Source organism: Eucyclogobius newberryi, unplaced genomic scaffold (genome assembly GCF_026437365.1).
Source record: "Eucyclogobius newberryi isolate DKJ021-1_F unplaced genomic scaffold, fEucNew1.0.hap1 SCAF_1, whole genome shotgun sequence".
NCBI lineage: Eukaryota > Metazoa > Chordata > Actinopteri > Gobiiformes > Gobiidae > Eucyclogobius > Eucyclogobius newberryi.
Window position 1 is genome coordinate 27,154,508 of NW_027315723.1, and position 13,751 is coordinate 27,168,258.

General features: G+C 47.2%; 1 protein-coding gene across 1 annotated transcript; it reads right to left on the bottom strand.

The window, feature by feature from the left end:
* Nucleotides 1-258: 258 nt before the first annotated feature.
* On the bottom strand, nt 259-13,604 carry LOC140357096 (E3 ubiquitin-protein ligase RNF19B). Its single transcript, XM_072442022.1, has 11 exons — nt 13,412-13,604; nt 10,707-11,118; nt 10,160-10,638; nt 9,563-9,765; nt 9,335-9,482; nt 7,229-7,391; nt 7,025-7,139; nt 5,468-5,599; nt 5,120-5,390; nt 634-859; nt 259-546 (listed from the first exon to the last, which is right to left on the bottom strand). The coding sequence occupies exons 2-11, from the start codon at nt 10,857-10,859 to the stop codon at nt 493-495; spliced, it is 1,944 nt and encodes a 647-aa protein (XP_072298123.1). The 5' UTR covers nt 10,860-11,118; nt 13,412-13,604; the 3' UTR covers nt 259-492.
* Nucleotides 13,605-13,751: the final 147 nt, after the last annotated feature.

Below are 13,751 nucleotides of genomic sequence, written 5' to 3' on the forward strand. Positions count from 1 at the left end.
ATCTAGGATTAAATTAAATTTTCACATTAAACAAAATAAAGTTTGTTTCTTCAAAACAGTAATAATCACTTCCCACTCCCAGGTTAAAAACAAAAAACCGCTATTGTGCATTGGCTCCCTCTACTGGATGCTGGTTGTAATCACAGTTATCTTCCGATCCAAACACACGGGAAAACATTAAGATTATTTGACCATTTTGTCTCATCATGTGTTCTGTCTAAACAACATTTAACTCTTTGCATTTTTCAACAAAACAACTCATGCTTGAGGGGCCTCTTTAATGGCAAACAGAGTCAATAGAATAGTACAGCCAGACAAAGAGGGGCTGAAGTCCAGTAATAATAACATTGGGGTTAGGTAGTGCCAAACTGATCCCCTGAATTAGGCATGCTCTCTCTTTAGGATTAATAGGAATTGCTATGCTTTCTGCTTAGTCCAGTCTCATGCTAAATCATATTTGTGTGTCACTCTAATTGTCTTTAGAGGCTGGAGCTAGAAGGCATCTGGTGGAAGGGTCAGTCTTGGAAGAAGGAGGACAAACTTGGCCTGTCGATTTCAGATAAAATCCTATTTTTAGTTTTTGTTAATCTCTTATTATAACCAATGAAATGATAAAAATGCAGAATTTCATACAGTATCCATTTCAAAAACTGGTAAAAATGTTCCCTCTGCTGCCCCCTCGGGTCTGGTTTCTTCTTTCTTTTGGCTTTCTTCCACTTCTGAGGCACACATGTGGTCCTGGGACTGCGACTGGGCCCGTCCCGAAGACTCAACAGACAGGATGCTACTTAGGCTGGACTGGCGCGCTCCTCTGGGCTGGGTCTCAATCTCAACACGAACCTCAATGTTGGTCCCATCCCTGATCGAAACAACAGAAACAAGATTAGATATAAAACACACAGTAACTGTAATTAATATATTTTTAACAGGTTAAAGGGTTTTCTTTCATCTTCTTCAACTATTTCCTGTTAAAAATAAGTAGTGACAGTTTTGTGAGTTTGATTCCAAACTCCGACAATTCACTGCATGTCCTCCCCTCTCTCTCATCCCCCATTTCACACTGTACTTTCCTGTCAATAAAGTCTACGGGCCACAAAATCTTACTTAAGCAGTTGGTTCAGCGGCAAAGAGAATAAGACACTGAATACACACATGCTGTAGAAACATTTCAAATAACTTATCTAAAACACAGCACATGTCTACCATCAACAGGGCCGGTTAAGTATAAGTTGATTTATGCCCTGATCAGCGATGGAAGTCAAATAGCTGCATGAATACATTCTTATATCTGTTACTTCTATGTCAACTTTGTTTTTGATGGAGGCTGTGTTTAAATCTAAGCTAGAGACTGTTTTGTTTAGCTGCGCCTATGACTGAAATACTTTTACCTGGTTTTTAATATTTTAAATACCATGTTAATGTGTTTTTATTTATTTATTTATTTATTGTGACATTTTAACGTCCTCTCCTTGAACCGACACCTTAACGTGGTGGAGGGGTTTGAGTGCCCGAATGATCCCGGGAGCTATGTTGTCGGGGGCTTCATGCCCCTGGTAGGGTCTCCCAAGGCAAACAGGTCCTAGGTGACGGGTCAGACAAAGATCGGTTCAGAAGCCTCTTATGACGACGACACGAACAAGGCCGTTTACGTCGCCCGGATCGGCGTCACCGGGGCCCCATCCTGGAGCCAGGCCTGGGATGGGTGCTCCATGGCGAGCGCCTGGTGGCCGGGTCTTACCCCACGGGGCCCGGCCGGGCACAGCCCGAAAGAGCGACGTGGGGCCGCCCTCCCGTGGGCCCACCACCCGCAGGAGGATCCATAAGGGGCCGGTGCAGAGAGATCTGGGCGGCAGTCGACGGCAGGGGCCTCGGCGACCAGATCTCCAGACACAGAGACTAACTCTGGGGACATGGAATGTCACCTCGCTGGGGGGGAAAGAGCCTGAGCTTATGCGGGAGGTTGAGCGATACCGACTAGATATAGTCGGCCTCACCTCCACGCACAGTTTGGGCTCTGGAACCCATCTCCTCGAGAGGGGCTGGACGCTCCACTTCTCTGGTGTTGCCTGCGGGGAGAGGCGGCGGGCTGGTGTGGGCTTGCTGATAGCCCCTCAGCTCAGCCGCCACGTGTTGGAGTTTACCCCGGTGAACGAGAGGGTCGCGTCCCTCCGCCTTCGGGTGGGGGACAGGTCTCTCACTGTTGTGGCGGCCTACGGGCCGAACAGCAGTGCAGAGTACCCGGCCTTCTTGGAGTCCTTGGGAGGGGTACTGGACAGTGCACCGACCGGGGACTCCGTTGTTCTACTGGGGGACTTCAACGCCCACGTGGGCAATGACAGTGACACCTGGAGAGGGGTGATCGGGAAGAACGGCTTCCCCGATCTGAACCCGAGCGGTGTTCAGTTATTGGACTTCTGTGCTAGCCACGGATTGTCCATAACGAACACCATGTTCAAGCACAAGGGTGTCCATCAGTGCACATGGCACTAGGACACCCTAGGCCGGAGGTCAATGATCGACTTTGTTGTCGTGTCATCAGACCTCCGGCCGCGTGTCTTGGACACTCGGGTGAAGAGAGGGGCAGAGTTGTCAACCGATCACCACCTGGTGGTGAGTTGGATCCGCTGGCGGAGGAGGAAACCGGACAGACTTGGCAGACCCAAGCGCATTGTGAGGGTCTGTTGGGAACGTCTAGTGGAGCCCTCTGTCAGTAGGGTATTCAACTCGCACCTCCGGGAGAGCTTCTCCCATGTCCCGGGGGAGGTTGGGGACATTGAGTCCGAGTGGACCATGTTCTCCGCCTCCATTGTTGATGCGGCTGCTCGGAGCTGTGGTCGCAAGGTCTCCGGTGCCTGTCGTGGCGGCAACCCCCGAACCCGGTGGTGGACACCGGAAGTAAGGGATGCCGTCAGACTGAAGAAGGAGGCCTATCAGGCCACTCTGGCTTGTAGGTCTCCGGAGGTCATCGACGGGTATCGGCAGGCCAAGCGAGCCGCGGCTCGTGCTGTCGCAGAGGCAAAAACCCGGGCCTGGGAGGAGTTCGGGGAGGCCATGGAGGAGGACTATCGGTCGGCACCAAAGAAATTCTGGCAAACCGTCCGGCGCCTCAGGAGGGGGAAGCAGTGTCTCACCAACACCGTTTACGGTGCGGGTGGAGGCCTGCTGACCTCAACTGGGGATGTCGTCGGACGGTGGAAGGAATACTTTGAGGATCTCCTTAATCCCTCAGTCACGTCTTCCGAAGAGGAAGTAGAGACCGGGGACTCAGAGGCTGGCTCATCCATCACCCAAGCTGAAGTCACTGAGGTTGTTCGCAAACTCCTCGGTGGCAGGGCTCCGGGGGTGGATGAGATCCGCCCTGAGTACCTAAAGTATCTGGATGTTGTAGGACTGTCTTGGTTGACACGTCTCTGCAACATCGCGTGGCGTTCGGGGACCGTGCCTCTGGACTGGCAGACCGGGGTGGTGGTCCCTCTGTTCAAGAAGGGGGACCGGAGGGTGTGTTCCAACTACAGAGGGATCACACTCCTCAGCCTCCCGGGTAAGGTCTATTCCAAGGTACTGGAGAGGAGAATTCGACCGATAGTCGAACCTCGGATTCAGGAGGAGCAGAGTGGTTTTCGTCCCGGTCGTGGAACACTGGACCAGCTCTATACCCTCCATCGGGTGCTCGAGGGCTCATGGGAGTTTGCCCAACCAGTCCACATGTGCTTTGTGGATCTGGAGAAGGCTTTCGACCGTGTCCCTCGGGGTGTCCTTTGGGGGGTGCTCCGGGAGTACGGGGTCCGGGGCCCTTTGCTCAGGGCTGTCCGGTCCCTGTATGACCGGAGCAGGAGCTGTGTTCGCATTGCCGGCAGTAAGTCAGACCTGTTCCCAGTGCATGTTGGACTCCGCCAGGGCTGCCCTTTGTCACCGGTTCTGTTCATAATTTTTATGGACAGAATTTCTAGGCGCAGTCAGGGGTCGGAGGGTGTCCGGTTTGGGGACCACAGGATCTCATCTCTGCTGTTTGCAGACGATGTTGTCCTGATGGCTCCATCAAACCCGGACCTGCAACATGCACTGGGACGGTTTGCAGCCGAGTGTGAAGCGGCTGGGATGAGAATCAGCACCTCCAAATCCGAGGCCATGGTTCTCGACCGGAAAAAGGTGGCTTGCCCTCTCCAGGTGGGTGGGGTGTCCTTGCCCCAAGTGGAGGAGTTCAAGTATCTCGGGGTCTTGTTCACGAGTGAGGGAAGGATGGAGCGTGAGATCGACAGGCGGATCGGTGCAGCGGCTGCAGTGATGCAGTCGCTGGACCGTTGTGGTAAAGAGGGAGCTGAGCCGAAAGGCAAAGCTCTCTATTTACCGGTCGGTCTACGTTCCTACCCTCACCTATGGTCATGAGCTTTGGGTAGTGACCGAAAGAACAAGATCGCGGATACAAGCGGTCGAAATGAGTTTCCTCCGCCGTGTGGCTGGGCGCCCCCTTAGAGATAAGGTGAGGAGCTCGGCCACACGGGGGGAGCTCGGAGTAGAGCCGCTGCTCCTCCACGTCGAGAGGAGCCAGCTGAGGTGGCTCGGGCATCTGTTTCGGAGGCCTCCTGGGCGCCTCCCTCGGGAGGTGTTTCAGGCATGTCCCACCGGGAAGAGGCCCCGGGGAAGACCCAGGACACGCTGGAGAGACTATGTCTCTCGGCTGGCCTGGGAACGCCTCGGGATCCCCCCGGAGGAGTTAGAGGAAGTGTCTGGGGAGAAGGAAGTCTGGGAGTCCCTGCTCAGACTGCTGCCCCCGCGACCCGGCCCCGGATAAAGCGGCAGAAGATGGATGGATGGATGGATTTTAACGTTGTAAAGCACATTGAATTGCACTTTGTAATAATGTAAATAAATTTGATTGATGGAGACGGTATACAAAGAATTCATGTCCCATAATAAAATTAATACCAGATTCATACCAGGGTTTATGCCGTACTTGTAACATTCCAGGTGAAGTAATAATAACCTCTCCATGGAGACAATCAGGTAGCGAACCACCAGAAAAGTTACATAGTGCACCTTTAACATTCTATAGACAGTTGAGTCCCATCCATTCTAACAAAGACTCCCAACAGCCCAAACACGCATCAAGTTCACTAACCTCAGAGGAACATCTTCTTGGTCGGTAGGCTTACTATCAGGCACAATAACCACCTCGCAGTCTGATTGGTTGTCCTGCTGGTGGTATCCATGGCGTTTGGTGGCGTCATCTAAAGCCTCATATGTATTCATCTGTTGGGGAGTGCTGCTCGTACTCGGCAACACGCCCACTTCCTGGACACTGACTCTCACTTCCTGGAGGCTGGTGTCATTAAGTGTTGAGTTGCTCTGGCCGGTCCAGTGGTCGCTGACGACATGAGAGAAGAGGAGATCTGTGAAAGAGAAGGACGCTCGGTTCAGCTTGGTTATGGAAATACAACCTTATTGACAGGATAAAGGATGCACTAACAGCCGGCAAGGTCTTCCAGTTGAATATTGTGATGTTCGGAAAGGTCACTCTGTGGTCGACACCAGCCGTTCCTACACAGCGACATAGGAACAACTCCATAGACATAGGTCAACATAAGTGGAACTCCTACACCTGCAAAGACAGAAAAAATAAATAAAAGCCATCAGTCAATAGCATATAATATTCACTTTGATAATGCAGCATCTCATTTTCTGTTTCATGTAATAAACATGGTACACTTGGACAATCCCAAAATGAGCTTGTTTTTTTTTTCTTTTTCGGTTCGAGGCTTTATTGGACAGGACAGTGCAGCATGACATAGGGACCAGAAAGAGGAGGACATTCAGAAAATTGTTGGAGGCGGCGCTGGAATCAAATTCACAATGCCAGCCGCACAGGAGCCTGGCATATGTGTTATCCACTTGGCCATCAAGCAGCACAAGAGGGTGTTTGTTTCAATACTTACAGTTCATAGAATTTAATACCACAATAAATGATGTACCTTTAAACTACTTAAGCCATAATGGTTAAAGGTCCCATAACATGCAAAATCGACTTTTCAGAGCTTTTAACCTTCTTACATTGCTATTTGTGCTTCATATATGTACCCAGAGTGTTTTTTTTTTATTGATTCCCGCAGTTTTTAGCTATAGTACAGACTATGTCCTTTCCGCAAATCTCCAAACTGACGGGGGGTGGATGCAAGACCGCGTCATAACCACAGGCACGCGTCACCATATGTCACGGGTGGGCGGGGCACACACGCTCTCTGAGACTACGTCACGGGTTGGGTGGGGGAGCCAGATCGCTCTTCACAAGGGTGGGGGCGAATATCAAACCAAGCCGTTTGCATTTCCGGGTTGGTGAGGGGGATCCAAGGTCTGGGTGATATTTCTTAACTATTATGTTAAGGGTGTTGCACAACCCTTATTATTATCAATTATACACTTAGGATAGACTACGAAATGTGAAAAAAGCATGTTATGGCACCTTTAATGTTACCTCGGCAAAACCACCCTACCCCAGTTTTCTGCAGCATTTGTGCTGAATTAGTTTTGTGCCAGTGTGAATATAAATAATAATGGATATTTCTGGGAATCTGTAAACATAATGCTGAGCACAGAGCAGACAAAAGGGACATCATTAACACAGCAGGGACAGTGGAGCACAATTGACTCATCACAGGGGTAAATCCAGGGCAGCGAGATGAGCCTGAGCCACTGCCAACCTCTGATTGAGCAGTGAACGCTGCGTTTGTGCCAGTCTGTTCCAGGCGTGTAACAAGAGCAGAAATGTGGCCACGACAGAGCAGGGCAGGTGAGAGTGAAAAACTGAAAGTACAGCAAGTCCCTGAGCTTTGAAATAATGTGAGAAGGAAATGCTTAGCAATACACTGTATATTCTGCAGATAATACGTATGAAGCAAGGACACACGAAGAAGAAACAAGAAAACACTGTATAAACTTAATATAAGTGTTGCTGCTACGTTTTTTAACCTCCAAATGCTATTTCCACCAATATACACATGTGCATGTAAATGCAGGTGTTATTGCCTACCGACAGTGACAGCTGCTATAACAGGAGACACAAACATGGACATCATCACTCCACTGGCCACAGTCAAGTAGTGCTTACTTCCTGAGATATTGTTTTTCTTACAGCGACCATGAACCTGGTCAAAATAAAACATTTAAAACAGAATTATAATTAGTTATTTTATTGTGACAGTAATGAAAACTAATAGTTGTGATTATATTGTACCTTACGGCCCATATAGATAGGTATTCCCACAATAATAACAGGAATGGCAATACCAGCAATTAGGGAGATGATCACCGGCGCTCCGAGCAACATGCCCACCTGCCACAACACCTTGCGAGTTTGGGACCATGGCTTCTTCCCCCAAAAAGTACATCCTGAGGGACTGAAATGATTGAGACACACAAATGAAGTCAGGTTAAGAAGAGCATCACATTCTGCCAAAGAAATCAATATTATGTACATAATATACTAATATATCATCCTCTAAGTGATGCTAGAAAACCCTTGGTATTGTATGTGGATTTACATCTGCTGCCACAGGAAATTATGGAGCTGGAGCCAAGCTGAGCAATAATGACAAGTCAGCAGTGGATCCCAGGCAGGAAAAATCAATAGGAGGCCAGACGAAGAGTGTAGAGTAATGCGGCTTCTGAACAATGACAAGCTGAATGCTGACGTACACAGTTTTTATGTGCTACTAGATGCTACAATGGGAGTCAGCGTTTTAGTTTTATGCAGTTAAAATCTGGAACAGTCCTCCTGAAGATGTGATAGAGAAGTCTGCTCTGTTCAAATCTAGGCTAAAACAGTTCTGTTTAGCTGTGCTTGTGACTGAAAGGATTTTATCTGCGCTCTTCTCTTTTAAAGGTTGAATGGACGATTTTTTTGACCAAAATCTGAATCTTATTTCCTCGTGGCGTGGACTGCCGATTATTCCTGCCATGTATCAATTATAAAACGCACCTATCGCTCACCTGCAGCTGCGTGCGGTTCGTCCCCACGAGCAGCACGGTTCCGCGTGTCTAAGCGGATGGATCTATCATAATATAGTTCCCTCAGTGTGCGGGACAAAATGAAGACGGAGAAAGACTGTTCGAGCTGACTCAGAAGTAGACGGAAATCTACGGGAGACGAGAGATGCGATGAGATCCGTTGCGCTAATAAACAAACACACGCGTGTGTTTTATCAGTCCGCACGGGGGAGTGCGCATGCGCACTTCCACCTGCGTTCTCAAGTCGCCGAAAAAACGTATCTGTTTGTCTTTTTATGTTGTGAAAAGGGTGGTGGTCCCTCTGTTCAAGAAGGGGGACCGGAGGGTGTGTTCCAACTACAGAGGGATCACACTCCTCAGCCTCCCCGGTAAGGTCTATTCCAGGGTACTGGAGAGGAGAATCCGATCGATAGTCGAACCTCGGATTCAGGAGGAGCAGAGTGGTTTTCGTCCCGGTCGTGGAACACTGGACAAGCTCTATACTCTCCATCCGGTGCTCGAGGGTTCATGGGAGTTTGCCCAACCAGTCCACATGTGCTTTGTGGATCTGGAGAAGGCTTTCGACAGGTGGATCGATGCAGCGGCTGCAGTGATGCAGTCGCTGCATTGGACCGTTATGGTAAAGAAAGAGCTGAGTCGAAAGGCAAAGCTCTCGATTTACCGGTCAATCTACGTTCCTCCCCTCACCTATGGTCATGAGCTTTGGGTAAAGACCGAAAGGACAAGATTGCGGATACAAGCGGTCTAAATGAATTTCCTCCGCCGGGTGGCTGGGCGCTTCCTTAAAGAAAGGGTGAGGAGCTCAGTCACATGGGAGGAGCTCAGAGTAGAGCCTCTGCTCCTCCATGTCGAGAGGAGCCAGCTGAGGTGGCTCGGGCATCTGTTCCTGATGCCTCCTAGCGCCTCCTTGGGGAGGTGTTTCACTGGAAAGAGGCCCAGTGGAAGACCCAGGACAGGCTGGAGGGACTATGTCTCTCGGCTGGCCTGGGAACGCCTCGGGATCCCCCCGGAGGAGTTTGAGGAAGTGTCTGGGGAGGGGGAAGTCTAGGAGTCCCTACATAGATTGCTGCCCCCTCAATCCGGCTCCGGCTAAGCGGAAGAAGATGGATGGATGTTGTAAAAAGCACTTTGTATTGCTTTGCGTATGAATAATTGTGCTCTACAAATTAAGTAACAACCATATGTGCAACGCCATAAACCATTACAGCACTGGCTAGCACCTAAGAATTGACTATTACCCGATGTTACAATTTCACTCATCAATAGTGTTTAAGTTTTACCATAACTAAAAGTAAAATGGGTATTATAGAGCTATGTGGTGTGGATGAGAGACCTGAGGTAGTGCACGTCAGTGATCTCCTGCATACAGAGCCAGCAGAACTGACAGGCGCACACAGTGCAGTTCATTCGGTTACAGCTGCCATCATTGGTCTTCATGATGTAGGCACCACAGCGTGGGCATGCTTTAATTTCCTCTGCATCTGTAACACAATAATACATGCAAAAATAAGGGTGTGATGAATTATCTAAAGGGTTTCTGGTTAGTATAAGTAATTCCCACCTCCGGGTTCTTCATTGAAGACATACAGTGCAGAGCCATCGTTTCCTCCTGAGGTGTGGCGAGCGCGCTGGCGTCGGGCCTGGTCACACGTCTGGTAGGGATGCCACCGCTGACGACAGTGGTAACAGAACTCTGTCTCACAGCCCTCCCGCCCACAGCTCAGCTTAGGACACTCTGCACATCCATAGGCAATCACTGCATAGCTGAGAAATAAACATGCAAAAAAATGTATTGGTCAACTATTTCTACAGATTTAGAGCTCTTATTATATATATATATATATACACACACATTCATACATATATTTAGCTCTTTAACTATTAGCTCTTTAACTATAATCTCCAGAAAGTCTGACCGTTAAACCACAAAGACCATGAGGAATGCGTGTTTATGAGTTAAGAGTTACGCAACAAATTCTCTTCTTAAAATGGGAAGAATCCAGGGGCTAAAAGGCATTTTCCACAAGCCACCCACCAGAAAATCCTATTTTATTGACACTGCATAAAATTGTAGATTAGTGACACTGCATAAAATTGTAGATTAGTAAGGATTGTATATATTCCAATAGTTCTTTACTGAGGCTTTGTAAAAATGTACCTGCAGTCGGGCGCAGGGCACCAGCGTGTGTCTGGGTCAGAGGCCAGGAACCTCCGGAGCTGGTACTCCTCATAGCGATCCAGAAGGGCCTGGTCATCAAGGATGGCCCTTATGTCCAGAGGCTCCAGACTCTCGGGACATTGAGGACAGGCGATGGCCACACGGCTCTCTGAGATCTCGATGCGCAGGTATCGGCGCAGGCAGTCGCTGCAGGTCCGGTGTGAGCAGGACGACAGGTGAGGGAAGTGGCAGCGTGGCTGACTAAGCAGACAAAGAGGGCACTCCTCCAGGTGCTCCTCCAGCAGCTGCTCCTGGCTGGATGAGCAGAAGGACAGCACGCCTGTGCTGACTCCACCCACTTCTGCGGTCGCTGTGGCAACCGTACTCTCATCTGCCTCAGTCACGGTCAGTGCCGCTCCTCCTTCTCCTCTCTCTGCCTCAGAAACCCCAGATTCTCCGACTTCTTCTGTTTTGAGCTCCTGTGCACAAAGATATTAGTTTCAAAAGCAAATTTTGATACTGAAATACTGATATTGATTGGTGTTACCTGCTCTGGATGCTCGCTCGGGGTAAGAGTTATGGCCACCTCATCTTTGGTCTTAGCCTCCACATTCTTCTCAGGCCTTGGCTCAGCTTTGGGCTTTCGGCTGAAGAAGTTTAGGAAACTTAAGGGCCCTGTCTGCTGTTTGGGCCTCTTCATGATGGGGAACTGGAGCAGGAGCAGCAGTGAAGAAGTACAGACCAATGAGCATGAGTTGTTAGCGGTGCGCTAATGCTGTGTGTAGTGGTTGTTGTTTTTAGGCGGGGGAGCTCAGTGAACTGGGCCTCTGTTGTGTGGGACGAAGGAGGGAGCCATGAGTCGAGGAAGGTAATCCCTGCCCGAGGGGAACATTACTAAAGTGGAGCCTCTCCACAGCATTTGTGTTGTATTCTCTGTGACTTCACTTTTCATACCAACACTGTATGAAAAAACAATCACACAAAGAAAAAAGTTAGATTAAATACTATATATATATATATATATATATATATATATATATATATATATATATATATATATATATATATATATATATATATATATATATATATATATATATACATATATATAGTATAAATATGACAATTGTGGAGCTATAAGTGACAGAGTGCACCTCGGAGACACAGGGGCAGTGACAGAAAGAACACTTTGTCCAACAGCACACATCCCTGGGTCTTTAATCATAGCAGCTGGGCCAAAGGGCCAATAAACAAAGCTTATATAACAGGTCGTATTGAATAGTATCAATCATAATAAGGTCTGACTGTTTTCTTTATTTTTTGTCATTATTTATTAACCTTTATTTAACCAGGTTAAAAAAGGATGGCCTGGGCCAAAGTGAATACATATACACATTTACACTAAACATTAAAAAGCACCAACAATTTCCAAAGGATTCTATTTATGTCAGATTGAACTGAATGTGGCATTTCAGTTAGCCTACAAATCCAGCCATATACAATCAAGTTATTAGCCACGTTAAGCTCTTCACCAGAGAGGGAAAAATCAATTGTGGTTATTGTGGTCCTGTGGGAGATATGAGGGTATCCAGTGATGCAATAATCAAAAGAAAAAATGCCAAATTTCGGAGATGATTTTGGCTGTGACTGTTTAAATAATAGTGATACTTTAAAATCACAAAAACACAAGTTGGGTTGCATTAATTTTTTTCAACCAAATGGATCAGTGAACAAAACGGATTGATTTTTTTGACATAACATAGTAATGAATTCAGATTCAGAGAGCATTGATCACATGTATATAGATAGATATAGATAGATATATAGATATAGATATATAGATATATAGATATAGCTATAGATATAGACACATATTCATGTGCAATTACTGTCGTGATCACATGCAATGGTATTTATGTATTTATTTATTTATTTGTCTATGGGAGTTTTTGTTTATAGGAGATCTTTTGAGATCTTTATAGGAGAGTTTTTGTTTATAGGAGATCTTCTACTGAAAGCGTTTTTCAGACTTCCTATAAGTGATCTGTTCTTTTCTTCTGTATCTGCCTCTGTATCTTCCTGCGTTGCACCAATTAAATTTTCCCCATGTGGGACAATAAAGGATTATCTTATATATATATATATATATATATATAGTTTTTCAATTAAACATAGTGTGCCCTTGGTTTTAATAAAATGTCAGGATAAATGAAACCATTGTTTATGGTTAGAACAAGGATGGACCGAGGCGTACTAGTCATTTACAGCTTATGACATAAAATGACAGATGGCATTACACAAGCAGCATATGCCCTGAGGTTTCTCCTCTAGGAAGCCTATCACAAGAACAAGAAACACCTTCACCTCAGTGCAAAAGTGATGGGGGATAGGAATCTTGTTAACAAACTGTTGCTAGGCAGTAACCTTGCTCAAAGTGTAAAAAAATAAAATAATAAAAATATATTTCAAGAGGTGAAGCTTGGAATAGAGCCTATTAAATTCCCCTTCACTGGGCAGTGGCCCTCATCAGCACTACGGGTCCTGGAGCTGAATGACCTCAGTCTGTTACTTATAAACACACACTGCCTCACTCCTATCATCTCCACCACTACACAGGACCATGAGGTGCACCATACAGCCAAGTTACTGCAGCTGGCCTTCCTTAGCTATAGCAGCTGATAGACACAAATGTAATAAGATGGAAGTGGAAGATTATACAATAAACAGTATAATTCACTTTGAGAGCAATGTAAACATGCACGTGACAGCTGATGCCTTATGCCATCTGAGATTAATATATAGGCTAAAAAAAAAATTCTAACAATAGCTGACTTAAGTTAAATAGAATGCCCTTACGTATTATTGTTGCTATTGCCTAGTAATCAGATTTATGTTGGCCCCAAAACACATTTTTATAGCTCATGTAAAATAAGGTTGTGCAATTCATCACGGAATAACATAAAGCACGTGGGCGCCGACAGATGCACTTTTCAGACGTTCCAAAAAAAGCGACTCTCATTATTCAAACATGATCCCGATGACAACCTTTTGAATCAGGGCTGTTCGTAGCATCAATGTTGCAGGGAGTGGCACCGTTTTAGACGCCACACAGCTAACCACATGAACCTGCAACCACAACAAGCCCGCGAGATGAAATGCGACATACCGCGGTGAAAACAGACCGACACAGTGGATCTAAAGCATTGGAAAAACATATGTTATAGTGCGTAAAAAAAAAAAAGGGCGCTCTACCTCCGTGCGGCGTCTTGTCTTTGCAGCGTAGCATCCACCAATGGCTCCTCCCCTGAAGGACCGAACCGCGGCCAAGTTATCCCCCAGTCTCCTTGGCGCTCACTGCAGCACGACGCGCGTCTGTGCCCGGGGAAACCGCAGAGGGGTGACGGTGCACCGGGAGCAGCCGAGGGACGAGGAGGGGGACGCGGTGTACGGCTCCGTTTCCGCGCCCGCGAGCTCCACTGCAGTGACTTAACCAATGGGATGACGCAAAATGAGCTCCTTTTCATTACACATAGTTAACGCATTTTATTCAACGTGATTAGATGTTTTTGTTTTATATATTTGGTAATGTGTC